Source organism: Raphanus sativus, chromosome 4 (genome assembly GCF_000801105.2).
Source record: "Raphanus sativus cultivar WK10039 chromosome 4, ASM80110v3, whole genome shotgun sequence".
Classification (NCBI taxonomy): Eukaryota; Viridiplantae; Streptophyta; class Magnoliopsida; order Brassicales; family Brassicaceae; genus Raphanus; species Raphanus sativus.
Window position 1 is genome coordinate 50,258,263 of NC_079514.1, and position 17,240 is coordinate 50,275,502.

At 39.6% G+C, this 17,240-nt stretch overlaps 8 protein-coding genes and 1 non-coding gene across 10 annotated transcripts; 5 read left to right on the top strand and 4 right to left on the bottom strand.

Moving 5' to 3' along the window:
* Positions 1–105: 105 nt before the first annotated feature.
* LOC108854302 (E3 ubiquitin-protein ligase SPL1) lies at positions 106–2,497 on the top strand. 2 transcript variants are annotated; one of them, XM_018627827.2, is made up of 11 exons: positions 107–265; positions 391–443; positions 561–673; positions 772–867; positions 952–1,092; positions 1,160–1,225; positions 1,317–1,432; positions 1,542–1,679; positions 1,747–1,814; positions 1,908–1,998; positions 2,123–2,497. In XM_018627827.2, the coding sequence occupies exons 1-11, from the start codon at positions 195–197 to the stop codon at positions 2,226–2,228; spliced, it is 1,059 nt and encodes a 352-aa protein (XP_018483329.1). In that variant the 5' UTR covers positions 107–194; the 3' UTR covers positions 2,229–2,497. The 2 variants fall into 2 exon arrangements, with proteins under 2 accessions (XP_056865396.1, XP_018483329.1); XM_057009416.1 differs by lacking the exon at positions 1,908–1,998 and having other exon boundaries at positions 106–265.
* LOC130511430 (uncharacterized) lies at positions 2,391–2,885 on the top strand. The gene is given in 3 exon segments (XM_057008420.1): positions 2,391–2,422; positions 2,581–2,665; positions 2,668–2,885. Coding segments are annotated over 3 exon segments (231 nt in total). The 3' UTR covers positions 2,782–2,885.
* A 188-nt stretch (positions 2,886–3,073) lies between these two features.
* On the top strand, positions 3,074–3,727 carry LOC108852159 (uncharacterized). Its single transcript, XM_018625662.2, has one exon. It carries the CDS (start codon positions 3,239–3,241, stop codon positions 3,632–3,634), a length of 396 nt encoding a protein of 131 aa, XP_018481164.1. The 5' UTR covers positions 3,074–3,238; the 3' UTR covers positions 3,635–3,727.
* A 2,929-nt stretch (positions 3,728–6,656) lies between these two features.
* Positions 6,657–7,025, top strand: LOC130511431 (uncharacterized). The gene has a single exon (XM_057008421.1). The coding sequence runs from the start codon at positions 6,657–6,659 to the stop codon at positions 7,023–7,025; it is 369 nt and encodes a 122-aa protein (XP_056864401.1).
* A 64-nt stretch (positions 7,026–7,089) lies between these two features.
* LOC108851593 (methyl-CpG-binding domain-containing protein 4) lies at positions 7,090–8,281 on the bottom strand. The gene is given in 3 exon segments (XM_018625049.2): positions 7,090–7,248; positions 7,251–7,725; positions 8,142–8,281. Coding segments are annotated over 3 exon segments (558 nt in total). The 5' UTR covers positions 8,187–8,281; the 3' UTR covers positions 7,090–7,210.
* A 218-nt stretch (positions 8,282–8,499) lies between these two features.
* On the bottom strand, positions 8,500–9,125 carry LOC108851594 (uncharacterized). Its single transcript, XM_018625050.2, has one exon. It carries the CDS (start codon positions 9,088–9,090, stop codon positions 8,500–8,502), a length of 591 nt encoding a protein of 196 aa, XP_018480552.2. The 5' UTR covers positions 9,091–9,125.
* A 2,156-nt stretch (positions 9,126–11,281) lies between these two features.
* Positions 11,282–13,506, bottom strand: LOC108851978 (gibberellin receptor GID1B-like). Its single transcript, XM_057008485.1, has 2 exons — positions 13,310–13,506; positions 11,282–13,127 (listed from the first exon to the last, which is right to left on the bottom strand). Exons 1-2 carry the CDS (start codon positions 13,358–13,360, stop codon positions 12,084–12,086), a joined length of 1,095 nt encoding a protein of 364 aa, XP_056864465.1. The 5' UTR covers positions 13,361–13,506; the 3' UTR covers positions 11,282–12,083.
* Positions 13,507–15,005: 1,499 nt separating this feature from the next.
* TRNAA-UGC (transfer RNA alanine (anticodon UGC)) lies at positions 15,006–15,078 on the top strand. Its single transcript has one exon. It is a non-coding gene; the product is annotated as a tRNA-Ala (tRNA).
* Positions 15,079–15,246: 168 nt separating this feature from the next.
* Positions 15,247–16,849, bottom strand: LOC108855626 (NPL4-like protein 1). The gene is made up of 2 exons (XM_018629490.2): positions 15,769–16,849; positions 15,247–15,611 (listed from the first exon to the last, which is right to left on the bottom strand). The coding sequence occupies exons 1-2, from the start codon at positions 16,756–16,758 to the stop codon at positions 15,357–15,359; spliced, it is 1,245 nt and encodes a 414-aa protein (XP_018484992.2). The 5' UTR covers positions 16,759–16,849; the 3' UTR covers positions 15,247–15,356.
* Between the last annotated feature and the right edge of the window lie 391 nt (positions 16,850–17,240).

Below are 17,240 nucleotides of genomic sequence, written 5' to 3' on the forward strand. Positions count from 1 at the left end.
TTTAATTGATCCAGTTAAAAGATTCAAGTGTTTATTTGATACTTATAAAAGGTTCAGGGGCCGGATTTGAGATTAGACAATATTCATCGTCCTTCCTTTTACACGAAAGAAAGAAAGAGAAAAAGAAGAAACAAAGTTGACGGAGGCAACTGATCACTTTCTCCGACTCCGACTCCGAAGGGGATTAGAAGAAGATGGAACAATGGGGAGGATTGTGTTGCACAGGAGCCGCCGCTCTTTATCTTCTCAGCCGCCGAACTGCAAGGTTCTCATTTATTTCCTTCTCCCCGTCAAAAAGTGGTTCCCTTCCTTTTGTTTTCTTTTTGTTTGGTTCAGTGAGACTCAGTGTGTCAGTGTGTCTGCTCCAAATGTTCTTTGGCTCTGCAACAGGGATGTTGACTTTCTCACATCGGCCACTAGGGTTGACCATCTCAAGGATTTGGGTATATATGCTGTTTCTCTCTCTGTTTGTCTCCCCCTCACTTTACTTTGATGTGATGGGTTGGGTTGGTTCTCAAAAGCATCTCTCTCTCTCTCTCTTTCTTTTTTTTTTTGTGCAGAGAGCAGCAAGGTGTTGCCTTCGATGATAATCGCAGTATCAGGAGTAGTTGGCTCTGAGACACCCATCAAGTGTGAGCACAGTGACATTCTCGCTGTTATTCTCCAGGAAACTGTATGTGTTTTAGATTTGCCGGTTTTGGAACGATTAGTGTTTTTTTCTTTTTTATTTTGACTAAGAATAAGAAAACAATTTGACTCTCTTTCTTTTAGGCAGCGCAACATTTTCTCAAGCGTAATTGGAAGTTTTCATGGGTTCAAGACACTGCTTTCATGCTCCCCGTCTCTAAGGAAGTCCCTTGGTTTCTGGTTACCCCTTCTCTCTCTCTCTCTCTCTCTGCTATTTCTGCTTTTAACTGCTTTGAACTCTCAATTTTATGTGTGATATGATAGGACGATGGGACAGGCCGCGTGATCGTAGAGGGAGCTCAGAGTGCTATAGGCTTTGCCTTGACCGCCGGTGCTGAAGTTTTAGAAAAGCCAGAGCCATCTTCCCTTCTTCGTGGCACACTAGATTATCTCCGAGGCCTCAAGGTCTCTCTTTCCTTCCCTTCCTTCCTTGTCAGCTCTCTTTGGTAACACCACCCATTATTGTCTTCAGATGCTTGGAATAAGACGCGTTGAGCGTGTTCTCCCTATCGGTACACCCCTTACTGTTGTTGGTCAGGTATGACTCACTCCCTTTTCTTCTTATATACCCTAACAAGTAACAAGACTACCCTTCTTATATCTCATTTTGGATGTTGCCTCTACAACAGACTATAAAGGATGGTGTTGGAGATGTCAAGATTCAAAAACCCGATCAAGGCCGCCCTTTCTACGTCTCCCCTATACCTCTCGATCAGCTCATCTCTAATGCGGGGAAGTGGTCAAGGTCATCTCTTATCTCTCTTCCATGATATATATTATATACTACAAAGGTTGTAAAAGTCTAAAAATATCCTCTCTCTCTCTCTCTCTCTCTCTTTTTATTTATGTGGCAGGAGGTTCAAGAAAGCCTCAATGGGTTTAGCTATTGTTGGTGTGATTATGATTTCAATGCCTGTGATTCAACATATTCTAATGAGGACAGGAGATCTTCTAGAGACAAGGCGGCAGCAGCGACTGTTACAGAGAAGAAGGTAATTCTCAGCTGCTAAAACAAATTAATAACTCATTCCAAATTAAGTTGTCAACGGCTTGTTGCAGAGATGCTGATGCAGCTTCTAACAGAGAGAGAGCAGCTGCTGGGAGAGAGGAAGTAGTGGCCGAAGAAGGTTTGCAGTAACTTCTTAGTGTGAATCATTTCTTTTTTACTGAATATGGTTTGGAGTATGCTCTGGTTACAGATTATATTATATGATCACCAGAATTGGAGAATAGCTTAGATGGTAGAAGCACAGATGACGATGATCTCTGTATAATATGCATTGAGCACAAGTGTGATGCCATTTTTATTCCGTAAGAGGACTGCTTTTGTCTTTTCTTTTTCAGAAAAAAAAATCATCTCACTCACTGATCATTGGCATGGTAGATGTTTGATTCCTTTATTTTTATTTTTTTGGTTTTTGGTTCGGAATTGTAGGTGCGGTCATATGTGCTGCTGCTTAACATGCTCTTTGATGTTGGAGGGGAAGCCTTGCCCTCTTTGCCGGGGAGGAGATTTGGTTGTCAAGGTGATCCGCAATTGAACACAAAGAGACTCAGCTCTCTGCTCTCTCTCTCTCACATATTTGAACTTAAACATTCATATATGCCAAAGGCCAATCTTAACCAGCAAACAAACAATCCTATCCTTATTCTCGTCCCTACTTGACTTGTATTTTGACTTTGAGCAGAAGAACCAACTTTGCATGGCAAGCTCTTGTTGTAATTGGAAAAAAGAGTTTTCACGTAAAAACCTCCCACATAGAGAATTGAGTCTATAAAACATATTTTATATAAATATCTGAGAACGTCATTGGATACCAAGTGTAACAAAACGTCATTGGACACCAAGTGAATGGGTCAAACGGGCTTGTCTTAACCCCTCACCCTGGAAAGTCCCGGGCCACTATTCAGCAGAGATGCGGCCTCGGTAACGAGAGAGTCTTGCTGTTGGAGATACACAATCGGGGCTGAGACACGTGTGTGTGGAGCTTATGTGGTCTCTCATCCGCGAATGATACCATGGCCGTTGGTAACAAAACAGGATTCAACAGAACGGTGCTTACGTTTCCAATGACAAACGTCTTTTTTATATAATAACTTCTTGTGTTGTTTCTAGACGCTTTGTTAACACAACACACGTGATTCACACGAAACGTGAGAATAACAAAAGTTGTAGTAGAAATACTATTAGAAATCAACAAAAGTCCGAGTAGATAAGAAGAACATTATCTAGTTTCCGTCCACTCAAACCAACAAAAGTAGCGAATCTCCAGCTCGAATGGAAGAAAAACTTGTACAAAGCTATTTGCTTTTTTTTTACATAAAGCTAACCAACCAAACACAAGTGTGTATGCAGAAGAAACTAGATAGATTCTGGTTTCTTTCTTTTTTTGATTAATAGTAAAAGACAAAGACGATGACATTTTCTCACAAAGCGTAGAATCAAAGCAAAGCCAATTGGAAAAAAATCTATAATCCCACTAATGTTTTGTTTTACATATATATAAACCAACAGCGTAAAACATATTTTGGCTGTAAAACACAAGAGAGGATGAAGAGAAGAGAGATTAACGATGAAAACAGAGGCATTTGTTGCCGGTTGATAAGGTACGTGGTGGTTAAACTCATGTCGGGTCAAAAGGAAGATAAGTCTACCAAGAAGAAACTGATCAAGAAGGGATCAAATTCTGATATCACAATTCACTTCAAGGAAAGAGAAGATAACGCTGCTAATGCCATCAACACTAGCTCTAGATCAGAGAGAGAGAGGGTGATCATGCTGTTCAATGGTACTGACGTGAAGAGCGTACCGAGTGAAGCTAGCTTTGTCGCTAAGCCTGAAGATGTGAGGAAAAGATCACAACCGAAGCCAGTTTCGATTGATATTGATAAGAAATCAGATGCTTTTATCCAGAGTAGACTCGAGATGATGAGAAAAAGGCTATAGCCTCTCCTTAGAACCAGAGATACACTACTGGTGCTATTCATATTACTAATATGTTGTTGTTATCCATAAAATTCATTTTTAAAGTTTTACAAACAAATACTGTCTTTGTTCTTTATAAATAACGTCTACCTACTCATTCATATACTTGTACTATGTAATATTCCCAGTTTATATGAAAATTTTTACTTTGTTGAAAAGCAGAAACATTTAGTTAAGTACATCTACGTTTGTTTGTCTTAAACCACAAAATGAGTACATGATATGTAGATCATAAGTTGATATTGATGGTAAACAATAAAGTCATTTTATTAAATTGTGTGCACGGAAACATGGCTTCTTGCATGGCTACAGAAACTTAGCAGCTCAGACTCGTCTTTGCTTTCTCATGCACTCCTCCTATACAACTCCAATGCAAGAATTAAATATAACAATTAACACAAACTAAGATATATATAGCTATTATATTTAGTATCAAAAGAATGTAACCAATGATGATAGGAACAAGCCCAATCTTTATTTTATTGGTTGCATTGTTGCATGAATTTAAACACAATTGGTTAAAATTATCAAATGATTCGTGAAACAGCCTTTTAAGTACAATTGGTTCGTCGTGCAGAATGTTACTGACAAGATGCGAGAAAAGGCCTATATAGCCTAGAAGTGTAGAACCAATAATATATGAAAGCATATCAATCATTCTTCTCTATGCTTTTGCATAAGCACCTTTATCGCCGGTTATTATGGCATTTCTTATGCAATTAAAGGCCAAAAATAAATGAAAAATGCTTATAGACGAGTGAAACGTTTGTTAAATAAGAAGTGTTTTATGTCGTTCCTTAAAGGCACGTGTCGCTCCCTTGTACGACGCACACTTCTCTCCTTCTCTCCTTCTCTCCTTCTCTCCTTCTCTCCTTCTCTTCGTCTCCTTTCTCGACATCTCTCTCTCGAAGGCGAGTAGACCCAACTCTGTCTCTGTGTTACCGATCTCTCCACTCTTTATCTCCATCTCTCCTTCTCTCATTCTCTTCGTCGATCTTCTCACCATCTCTCTCTCTCGACGGCGTCACCGACATAGGATTTGCCGATCTCTCCGCCGATCTCTCCAACGATTTGCTTTCTCAGTCCACGACGAGATCACCGCCGAGCTCTCCGCCGATTGTCTACCTCAGTCGACGCCGATCTCTCCGCCCTTTGCAACCGACTCCTCAGTCCATCGATCTCTCCGCCGAATCGAAAACAAAAAAACAGGTATGCCTTTGTCTATAGATTAGTGTTCTGTCCTGATTAGTTTTGTTTATGGAATATATAAAAATGTTAATTAAGGTTTTCGATTGACAAATTGACTGGTTAAGGATAGGATTGTAACTTAGGGTTTGCGATTGACAATTTGTCTAAAGATTAGTGTTCTGGTTATTAGAATTGTTTTCTTGATTGTAACTTGATTGTATGCTTGTGATGAGTATTTGATTGTATGGTTGTGAGTATTCGATGCCTATATCTTCCATTGATGAGTATGTCTTCCATTAGTAAGTACTATTGTTTAGGTAACTTGAACAAATTACGGTAGATTTCATTAGCAAGTAATGATGTATTTAACTCTAGGTTGAAGGTTTCAAACATTGTAACCATTAATGGTGTATTTAACTCTAGGTTGAAGGTTTCAAACATTGATGACTATGTCTTGTCGCTGCTATAGCAAAAAGAAACCATTAATGATGTAACCATATTCTGAAAAGAAATTTATTAGTGTGAAATGAGTTGAGTTTGTTTTCAACCAACTCGCTTACAGTTTGAAGTTTGTTTGTGAAATGTGTAATAGCTTTGATGGTTTGTGTACTGTGAATTGAGTTTAGTTTAGTTTGTTCTCAACCAAATTTGAATCTGTATTACAAGTTAATTTTCGCATAGCTTTGATGGATGTGTAATAAGTTGTGATTAGACTGTGGTGGTTTATGGTTGTAACTTATTACTAGTTCTAATTTTCACCTATTTAACCCCAACCCTCCTTCATTGTATCATATATTCCCTATTTTCACTCCAGGTGATCGTCGAGAAAGAATTAAGGCAAGCCCAGTCCATAAACAATTAAAACTTGATCTGATCGAACATATATGGAAATCAATTTGGTGTTTAAATAAATGTATTTTTATTCAAATTTTTAATGTTTTCGAGTTTGTAATTTTTTTTCCTAAGACCACATTTTCATTAGTTATCTATTTTAATGTTATATGTTTTATTATAAACACAATTAATTAACTCAAAAAAAAATTAATCTAAGAACCTCTAAACGTATCTACCAATAATGTTCTGTTTTAATCACGTTTCTTAGCTACGTTTCTTAACCTACACATATTAATAAACTATTCTAAGAACCTTAAATTTTGTTTTAGCAATAAGGATGCTCTAAGATTCCAGCAAAACGCAACTAGTCTCTTATTTTCTTTCACATCTCATAAAATACTATTATCTACTACTAAATTGCTATACATGTTTTTCATCAATTAATTACTACGAAGACAATACTGCTTCATCCCAATCATGAATTTCATCAAATGTAATCTTAGGTTTATATTTACAATATTTTTCTCTAAAAGTGTTGCAGTGTTTTGTAGTCGATGATGTCCAACTGCGCAATGCATCTGTTATGAATAGGATTGATCTAAGGATCACATTATAGTCACTGGGACTTGTGTTGGGTTTAGAGACAGGAATGCAAATGGGTGAAGCATGATGTACAAGTGGATGATAAGCGAATCTTTATCTACACGTACCCACAACACTCGTAGATATCTTGCATGTTATAGACCACTCCCCCCCCCCCCCCCCCCCCCCACCTCTATATAAATATAAAACAAATATTAACATAGTAACCAATAGTCTTGTAGAGTTGTAGCCATGCGTAAAGGCATGAGACCAAAGCAAGCGAAGTTAGTAGTCAGATTTATGTTTCGGGGTTTTCTGGTGTTGTCAAGTGCAACAGAAGATCTGTTGGTGGTGGCTCAGTGTAAGAACTAATGCAAACATGATCACCACAACATGTAAGATCTGTTGTCAAGAGGAACTCTTTCTAGAAAACGAAGAAGAAATCTGTAAACGCTGCATGGTAGCTTGCTCTCGTACCATTCAAGAGATGATGGCTACAAAGAAGCAAGCAGTAGGAAGAGGTTATTGGCCTTTGCAGACAAAATGCAGCAGGAAATGCACTTCTTCTTACACAACCCGTAAAAGATGCATATCTCAATGCTTAAGGTCCATGGTTGGGAAGAGGATGGACAATGAGCTAATCTGCGAGTCATCGTGCACCATCCTTCAAGAGCAACCGCTCACTGTAAGATGCACCAGGGTTTGCCACCAGAGTACTCCCGGAGCTGTTGGACTTGGTTCTACTTGAGAAATAGAATCTCTAGTGAGATTCCCAAGTAATAACTGTTTTTTGTGTGTGTGTAAGGACTAAGGATCAAAATAAAACTAATAGTATTAACATTTGTTTTGCCTCTAACACTACTAGTTCGTTATTAAGAGAGAGGTCAGAGAGCTTCTTCACAAGAAATCTCTTTTTAAGAAAAGCAAAACTAACTATCCTTTGATTGGCTTGGGTTCGATGCTCTTCTCTGGACATCATCAGTAGTAGTAGTACTAGGAGAGGCCATCTTAGCATCAGGAGGACAAGTGTCTTCCATGACCTTTGGGACAGTGAAAGTGAAGTCTCGAAGCGGTGCATCCTTGAACTCTGGATTGGTTTCAATGAAGGATGCGACTTCATTGCGACTCCTCAGCTTCTTACCAGCTGGAGTAATGTAGTAAGTATCCATCTTAGAGTAGTCTTTTCTGAGGACAAGGCTCCTCTTGAAACCTTTGGGAGTTTTGGGGATACCAGGCTTGTCGATGACCCAGGTTCGAGAGGAATCATAGTCAAGATCAGCAGGGTCTTCACAGGAGACTTGTTTCTTCTTGTCGCAGGTAAAAGGGTCCTGGAGCAATCTACTCCTGATGTCCTCGTACTCCTCCTGGCTATCAATCACTCTCCACTTGTGACAAGTCTCGCATTGTGCCGCATAGGTATCTACCACCCTCCCTGGAGCAAGATCTTTCTACAATGTAGCCTCAGTGAAACAAAAAAGACAAAGGCTTTGTGAGAGCATATAAATAGACAAGAACTGAAAACTAGTTCAGCAATGTATCAAAGTAAAGAAGACAGCTTTTATTCAAGAGACCGTTGAAAACATAGAAACATCAAAGCATTAGTGACAATTAACAGAAAACAATTAAGAATCAAACAAAAGGAAACCCCAACAACAAGTTACTTCCTAGATAGTGCTCTTGAAGACTAAACGACAAGTTATCACTACAAAAGCTCTAAACTTTATCAGTCTCAAGCACCTAAAACTGAAACCTAGAAAAGCTACAAAACGAGATCTGAGATCCCCAGAGATGATAAAAACATGCAAAATGTATGCACTTTTGGCACAACAGAACCAGAAGAAGAAGAGGAAGACGATGAACTAACCTTGGCTCTCGGTGTAGCTGCTTTGCCGAGCTCTTCCTCCTCCATCAGCTTATTTCTTCTTTTTCTTAGTAATCCGATTGAAAAGTTTTCAGCTTTCTTTTATTATTTTCCCAACGCCAAAGGTATCTCTTCAATGCTTCTCTGACCTTCTCAAAAAGACAAAAACCCTTCCTGCGAATCCCACGGCTCGTGTAGAGACGAAATCAACAGTGACAGACAAATCGACGCCTGACACGTCATCTTACAAGTTTTTATAATTGTTCAACAAGCTAATGATTTTGGGCTTTCTGGCCCAGTAATTAATCATTTAAAATGGGCCTAAAGTAAACAAAATGAGACAAGGATCAATCCCGCGAAATTAGCGATCTTCCTCTTGACTGATTCTCACAGTTCCGATTCTGAGTCCATCGCTTCCACGTACGCTAACGATCTCCGGTATATTCACTGCCACGCTGGCAATCTCTAACCGTCCTTCGCTTCTCACCCTCCTGTGATGAAATCTCGGCCGTCCGTTACAATCAAGCGTCGTCAGATACGGCGGCAGATCTCGCTTCCTCGTCACGCTTCTCCCTCTCCTCAATTCTACAACCGCTTCCGTCCTCTTCGGCAGCGGCATAGACGGCGGCGCAATCGGTTTCAGCAACGGCGGTCCATACGGTCCCCACGCCGATATTTCGCCCCCTAGGTAAAAATCGTCAGCGCCTCTCTGCTCCATGCCCTCGTGATCGAGAGATTCAATCGGAGTGCTCCAGCGCCGTCGATGAGGATGTGTTGGTGTACTGTCCTCTGATGGCCGGCTCTCTGCGCCTTCTTCTCCGATGCGAATCGTAGAGGATGACGCCGTGATTACCATAACCGCTCTCTCCCTTTCTTTCTCTACGATCGCAACTCTTTCATTCTTCCGTGTTATAGAAACAAAGATGGGCTTGAATCTAACTAACTCTAACATGTGATTATCTTTCGCTTATATATATAGCATTTGGTGGCCCCAGTTCGAGAGGTCCTGCCAGCGTGGAGGACCTTTAGCTTTTTAACGGTCGTTTGTAAATTGACTCACGCCTTCTAAACGGTGGTTCCGCAACGTACTGATATAATATTATGGGCTTATAAACCAATCTTCGTTACACGGTCCACTAGGAGACAAAAGCCCATCCTAACTTTGCTTTTTTCTCGAAACCCATTACTTTACTTTGGTAAAAGCCTCAAACTTTAAGAGCCCATATTCCTGAGGATGCTGGGTTCAAGAGCCCATAACGTAATACAGATTGTACTAGTTTACAACATTAAACGGCACACCACTCAGTGAGTTCCTACTTCCTACATGTTTTTGTCACTAGTTTGTCTCGAAAACTGCCTATAACTTATCTGGTTTGAGAATCTTTGCAATTTGCGTGAAAATGTGATGATGGTTCCAATAATTTATGCACGTTGCACATAAGTAATATGCATGTCAAGTACACAATATCTCCGTATGTGACATTGTTTTCCACCATCCCTTTTTTTCATATTGGAGTTGTCACCAACAAGATCTGCCAAGAAAGATGAAAACATGATGACGAGTTGATGATGAACGCAAGTGATAAAAGTGAGTGTGAGAGGGAGAGAGAGAGGATGTTTATTCGTGATTTGTGGGGTTTTAGATTTTGAGAATTTCAAGATGAAAGGTCTGTGTCTTGTTCTTTATATCTCTAGGGCTTAGGTATAGACAGTAGACTAATAAAGACAAAGAGTATGCATTGTTGTTCAATGCTTTTGTCTTTTATTTCCTCTCTCTCTCTCTATTTTTTTTTCTATTTTCTTCCGTTTCTATGAAATCTCTGCACATCTATTAAACTTTCCATTCAGAGTAGCTAAACTCTTTAACTTCTTCCTATATTATATAATCTGATTATTTCCCTTTACCCTTCCACGTATTTTTTGAAATCCTTACAACGTGGTTGATTGTGAGTTTAATATATCAGCTTATACTTTATACACATTATTGATCTACATGTATTTTATCTCCTACGATCCCTCTGTGCATGTATACTTTGTTCATGTTTTATAATTTACCGGCCAACAACTAAATTCAATTCCATTTCTTTTATTTTCAAAAACATGTGACCGACACCTCAATCACCATCAGATCAGTTAAAAGAATTACCACTACCGAAAATCTATAACCGATCAAAGATACTTTGGTCCAAAGCACTGAATATAGTCCGCAAAGGACAATGGTAATCCATTGGCAAAGTCCCAAAAGAAAAAAAAATCTTAGTGTAAACGACAAATTATTGAATTGTGGAAAGCTGGAAGATGTTGATAAAGCACCAAACAGTGTTCAAGTGGTTTTCGTCAGAATTAAAGACTACAAAACCAAATAAGACCGACCATTACAAAAATGAAAATTAGTATTTTCAAAATATGAAATTGAGCAAAAAAACAGATTTTTTTTTTTTTGCAAAAAAAAACAGTTGGTCTATCAATTAGTAAATATTCACACTAAAACAAAGACAATGACCCCAAATAATTAATTGCCTAGACAATTTCATTACAAGACAAACGAGAGTCTTTATCAAGGATGCATCAATAAGCCAAAAGTTTGGTTATAAGTAATAATTTTACAACGAAAAAACAAAATAGTGTGCACTAGAAAATTAATTTTTAAAATAGGCTAATGCATGCTAGGACTAAGAAAATGTTAATCATAAAATGAAATTATCTTCATAAGTAGTTTACCTGTTATATGTTAGTATTTATTTTTTGTATCATCGTTATATAGAATAAAAATTAAAAGTTATTAAAGACAAATGAGTAAGAAACGCTTCTTCTTGTTTTTTTCTTCAAGCTTTCGATACTCCTACCCACTAACATCCAAAGAAGCAAGTATAATAAAAACAGTCACGCATAAGCCATGGTTATAAATGGTATATTTTAGAAACAAACATATATAGACAAAATAGATTGTTTTCTCTAAGAGGGGGGGTCCATGTTTAGCCACAACCACTACAAGAAACACCAAAAATTCTAAACTTCGAATACGTGCACATAGAAGATGCATTAAGCAAAATATGCCAAAGAAAAATAGAAGTATTTGAAAAAAGGGAATAAAAAAGAAAAATCTATTGTTGATTTTAAGTCCGGCTGTGTAAGCTTTTTTCTCTCGTCTGAGTGGATGGGGACATGGGGTTAGGTTTTGGCATTGTGAAGCTTTTGCCTAAAGTGCACACGCAACACTTGTCTTTTTTTCTTCTCTCACATTTATTTGCGCTTCCTTCTTTAGTCGTCATCATTTAAAACGCTATTGCCATATGTCCCCCTAGGGTTTTCACTTAGATGTTTGAATCTTTCTTTCTCTATATATGTTTTCATTTTTAGCTTCGTACATGTTCACAATTATAGCAGAGATTTAGATTGAATGTTTGGTGGGTTGAAGTTGGAAAACTGCAAAGGAAAAAGAAAAGTTTTTTAAAGAATGATTTGTCTTGTGTAAGGCAAAAACCTTCAATGCATGAACCACAAATACATGTTCTTTTCTATTAAAAGCATGGTTAAATATAAATAAATATGCAAAACTAAAAAAAAAATATAAATAAATATAAACATACAAATCCGTACCAGGATAAGTTTTTTTTAATTTTCACAACATATTGAAGACAAGTTAGTTGTCTAGTAAATTTACCCTCTGTACTTTAGAGCCAAATTAAAGACTACCTCCTAGTACTACTACCAAGCAAAGTACAATCTCCCGGTTTAGCCCTGAACCGGTAGATGCCGACAACCGAATTGGTTTTTGCTTCCGGCTCAACCAACAACATCTCACAATAAGCCAGACTTATGAAGCTTCAGGAGACTAACGAACACATAAAAACGTGACTTGGCACTCCACAATACTTGTGGAAAACTGTACAAAAAAAAAAATACCATCATATATTGCAGCAACATGAGTAGACCTCCATGCTGCTATAGACTCAGAAGAGTAGGACTTGACGTGCTTCGGCTACACTCCTCTATCGAGTGCACAAACTTCTTTAACTCGTCCATAAGACAATGAAAGTGATCATTGTTAGGCAAGAAGTAAAACCCAATGGTGGCCTGCTTCAGATACAAAAGGTTAACATGGTGACCAGTCTTCTTGAGACCATCGACATAAGCCAACTGCCAGTCCTGAACAAGATCTAAACCAGCAACAACGACAAGACTCTTGGGGAAGTTGACACCTTCAAGGGTTTGACCACGAGGGCCAAAGGGATTACAAGCTGGGTGATCTCTATCTTCGCCTTCAGGCAGATAAGCCCTCCAATACCAGTCTCGATCTTGAATAGTCACAAAGTATTTGCCATCAAGTCTCATCTCAGACTGAGTCCTCACCACTCCACCGAACATGGGATGAAGAAGAATGTTCCCAAGAACTTTAACTCCTTCGTTGGTAGCTCTCACAGCAACATGATGAACAATGTTGCCACCAGAGCTATCACCAGCCAAGTAAACATAAACATTGGAGTCTTTACCACTCTGAAGCCAGATTCTGGACTTGACCCATTTGAGAGCACTCCACCCATCGTCGTAAGCACAAGGGTAGCGATGCTCCGGCGATCTCCGGTAGTCAACGGAGACAACAACAACGCCGCAAATAGTCACTAGCCGACGGCAGAAAGTGTCGTAGATGGCGCTGTTGGCGGAGGAATGAGTGAAGCTGCCTCCGTGGAAGAAGACGAGAACAGGGACGATCTCGGTCGTGCTGAGAGGCTCCGTAAGGTCGACGGTGCCGTAGCGGGAAGGGTCGAGGGGAGCTGGAAGGTAGATTCTGGTGAGAAGGTTGGTGGAGGCGGAGGTGTCGACGTGGTCGAAGGAGAAGACACCGTCGACGGGGAAAGAGTTGGCGGGAACTTTACGGTCAAGAAACTCGGCGAGGTGACGGTTGAAAGAGCCGTCGGGACGGCGGAGGAGAGTGTAAGCGAGCTTGAAGTTGGAAATGAGGACCCATGTGTTGAGTGGGACTATTCTCTACAGCAAAAATAAAAAAAAGAAATTGAAATGGATGGGACGTCTTAGATTTTTTTTTATTTTAACCTTTTCCGTACAATGAATCTATGATGATGATATATGATCTTCATCGGCTCAGAATTATATTCCAAGATTTAAGAACACGAAATGAGATTAACAAACAAAAAAACAAAACAAAGTACCTTGCATTCGCTTAGGTTGACTTCGTTCCCACCAGCCATAGTCATAGTCATAAACTTTTTTCCTGGTAACAAAATATATATTTTTCTGAGGTGGTGTGAAAGAACTTTTCCAGGGAGAATCGATTTCAGTGAAACGGCCTCATACCATTAAAATTTATCTCTTTCTCTGGGTCTCTTCAAATGAAAAAACACACAAAAAAAAACAGTAGAGTATAATACAAAGAAGAAGTAGATTTTTAAGGAGAAAAATGAGACAAGAGAGATAAACAAAGTACAGCAAGCAGAGAGTTTGTTCTTGTTCTTCTACACGAGAGAGAAGAGAGAGTCAAAGGTGAGAGATGTTTTAATATAACCTCTCGGACGGTGACAAATGGGCCGGACGAACCCGAGTTATACTGTTTTGATGGTGGGTCCTATGTCTAATCCACTTTTTTCCTTTTTTCTGTGTGTCGTAATTTACTAGTCCTACTTACTAAGCAATTACCAACTAATTTTAGTCGGCTGATTAACTATAGAAGTCTAGAAGATAATATTTTTTTGTTTCAAAATTATAAAAGTATTTACCGTAACAAAAAAAAAAAGAGATTGGCCGTGTCATGTGAAGAGAGGATTGGCTATTGGCACGCCAGTCCCGACACGCTCTCTCATTACGTGCTCCTTTTGACCCTTCATTTCTTTTCCTCCCCACTTACTATTTTAATATACGGATATGTTTATATAGTTTCCGACAAGTTCTTTTTTGTTATTTCGTGTTTAGTTGTCAAAATACTACTACCTCAACCTCAGTATTGAATCTTTCATTAACAGATTAGATAATCCTTCCCTCATGTGAGCTGGCGGAAACAAAGAGTTATTTTGCATATCCTTTGGTATAATAATTACAAGTATATCTATATATATACACATGCTTAGTATGATAATAAAAACACTATACAGTTAGTTTTGTCGTTTGGTGAGGGAGGCGAATTTTTCATTTCTATAAAGACAATATGTGAGCTTTAGCCTATACTGGAGTTCAAAAAGTGAAAGAGTGAGAAATAAAAAGTTCTATTAAAGATCATTCACCATCTAATGATATAATATGTCAAGTATGGGATGTCAAAAAAAATCAAGTATGCTAATGCAGCTTTAAACTATATAAAAGATAAAAGTTTGGGATCTTGGATTATCATTGATGGTTGTGACTTGTAATAGGAGAAGGACAAAGAGAGGCTATTTTGTTTGTTTTTTGGTAGCTTTTATTTATTATTATTATATTAAAAATGTGAATGCAACTCGTAAATAAAATAAAATAAAATTGGTTAGAGGAAGGTGACAAAAGAAACTATACAGCGTGCGACCAACGCCATGGCATGTGGGTGGCGACAAAAGGGTTGTGTTGTTTTCTTTTGGTTATTTATTATGAGAAGAACTAAACTTTCATGTTCCAGAAGCACCCTCGTCCGGTCAACAAGATTACGAATACTGCCACTAGTCGCGAAACCAGTTCTATGTTGGCCCAATGACATCATTCCTTTCACTCATGGACTCTCCCTTTGGACATACAATTGTTATTGGCGGACATGACCAATTAGTCATTCATAACACTTGAACTTTAGGCTTCTGTGGTTGAGGTAAACATAATAAGCCCAGTCCAATCTATGAAATCACATAACATAATTGCTCTTTAAATAACGCAACAGCTTCATTATCAAATGGGGATGTAGCTCAAATGGTAGAGCGCTCGCTTTGCATGCGAGAGGCACGGGGTTCGATACCCCGCATCTCCATTTTTGTTTTTAAGTACCTTTCTGGAAGTGAAACGATCGTTCTTGTATATCGTGTTTATGTAACTTGAGACGCTACCACTAACAACCTTATTTTTTACCTTAAACTCAGTCCTTGTTGCGTTTAACATTTAAGTCAAACATGATTTTGATTATTGAAAGAAAGAAAACTAAACGTTGTACATGATTTTGATTATTGAAAAGAAAGAAACTAAACGTTGTACATAAAACAAACCCTGAAGCAGAGAGAAATATAAAAACAGACATCTATTGCGAAATGTTTAACAAGTATTAGCCATTGAGTCGATGAGCAACTCATAGCCCTCAGGGACATTAGACTGAAGACGTACGCACTCAGCTAATGCAGGAACATCTGAGGTAACGTCTAGGAACCGAGCCACAAAGAGAAGCAGATGAAAATCAGAGATCCTCTTCACGAACGGGAGGCTCCTTGCGCGATCCATATGTGTTTTCAAAGCCCGCATTGTCGTTTCAACGTTCCGGTTCTCTATCGGAAAGGTACAAGACAACGGTCCCTGTCAATCAAACACACACAAAAGTTATATAAAAGACTAACGACACAACTGACTCGATCAACATATCACAAATGTTCTTATAAACCTACAACGTTCACTTGTTCTTCCTACTTAAGCTATGATTAAAATCTACAGGTTAGAGCAGAGAGAAAGGAACCTGATGATCCAAGATCTTGACGAGAACAAGGAAGAAATCATTATCAACTTCTTTAAGATCCTTGACACCAACAACCACCTCTTTCTTCATCTTAGAGAGCTTAGGATCATCCTCGGGACCAATCTCCGTCTCGAACCACCCTTCCCTGAACAACCTAACGCACATGTCACTCATCTGAAACGCCTCAAAATGAACATCAGCACCACCTTCCTCCTCATTGACCTCCAGCTTCACAACCGCCGTCACCCACTCCTTCAGCTCGCTCTCCGCGTGGAGCTGCGCCGCAAGCAACACCTCCACGTTGGACAACGTGTACTCCTTCTTGTCCTGAGTCACAGTCTGGCTGAATATAAACCCGACTCTCCTCATCCCCAGCCCTAGGGCGATGGCGTCGACGCGCTTCTCCTCCTCGTCGTCCCTCATCAGGATCAGATTGTCCTCCATCCCCTGCTGCGGCGGCTCGTAGACGAAATTCACCTCCACCTGACCTTCCTCCGAGACGCTGCCGTACATGAAGCCGCCGCGTTTGACCGCGAAGGCCAGCGAGTCGTTGACGTAGTGCTGAAACGCGTTGGCGCAGTCGCGGTCGAAGGAGACGGAGTCGCAGTGGGACTTCTCCTGGCGGGAGACGCGCATCTGGCGCGCGATCAGGTCGTCGACGGTCATCTTCCTCCCGAAGGAACCGGCGGGGGTGACGGCGGGGCCGCCGCGGATGGTGCGCTCGCCTTCGTAGGCGAGGTAGAGGATGGATCCGTGGGAGAGGGAGAGAGAGGAGAGAGGGAGGTTAGGGTCGGTCATGTCGGTGAAGCGGAGGAAATCGTCGGGAGATTTGGCGAGGAGGAGGTTGCGATCGGTGGATAAGGTCTGGTTCTGGATTGGGATCTGGAGCTGATCTTCGATTAGGGTTTTGAGTTGGGACACTGTCATGTGAGATCCATCTATGCTCACTCTCTCCAATCCATCTCTGCTTCGGACTCTCAGCATCATCATATCTTCCTTCTTCTTCTTCCTTCACAAAACTAAATTCGCAAGAAACCTTTTGATCCCTATTATAATAGGGAAAGCCTTAGTAAAGCGAACAAGCAAGCAAAGAATCGATGTTGCATATAGAAGAAGACAAAGCTGCACGTGGGCTTATAAACTGGGCCAAGAATTTCCTTTTTTTAACTCTAAATGGGCTTTGCTATACCTCATAGGCCATAGGGTATGTATTTATGCAACACGTTCATAAGTATGTATAAATGGGCTTTACGATATAAAATTACATATTCCTCATAAGTATGTATTTAAAACTCGTTGAAAACAAAACTGTTTTTGATGTATAAATGGGCTTTACTAGATAAATCACTTGAATCAACCAGTGGTATGTATGTAAACAACACATTCGAAGATAGGGTTATACTTCTTGCGCATATGGCTTTTGCGAGGACCGTGTTCTAAAGGAAACGATTACATCTTTTGTTTGTTTGTCT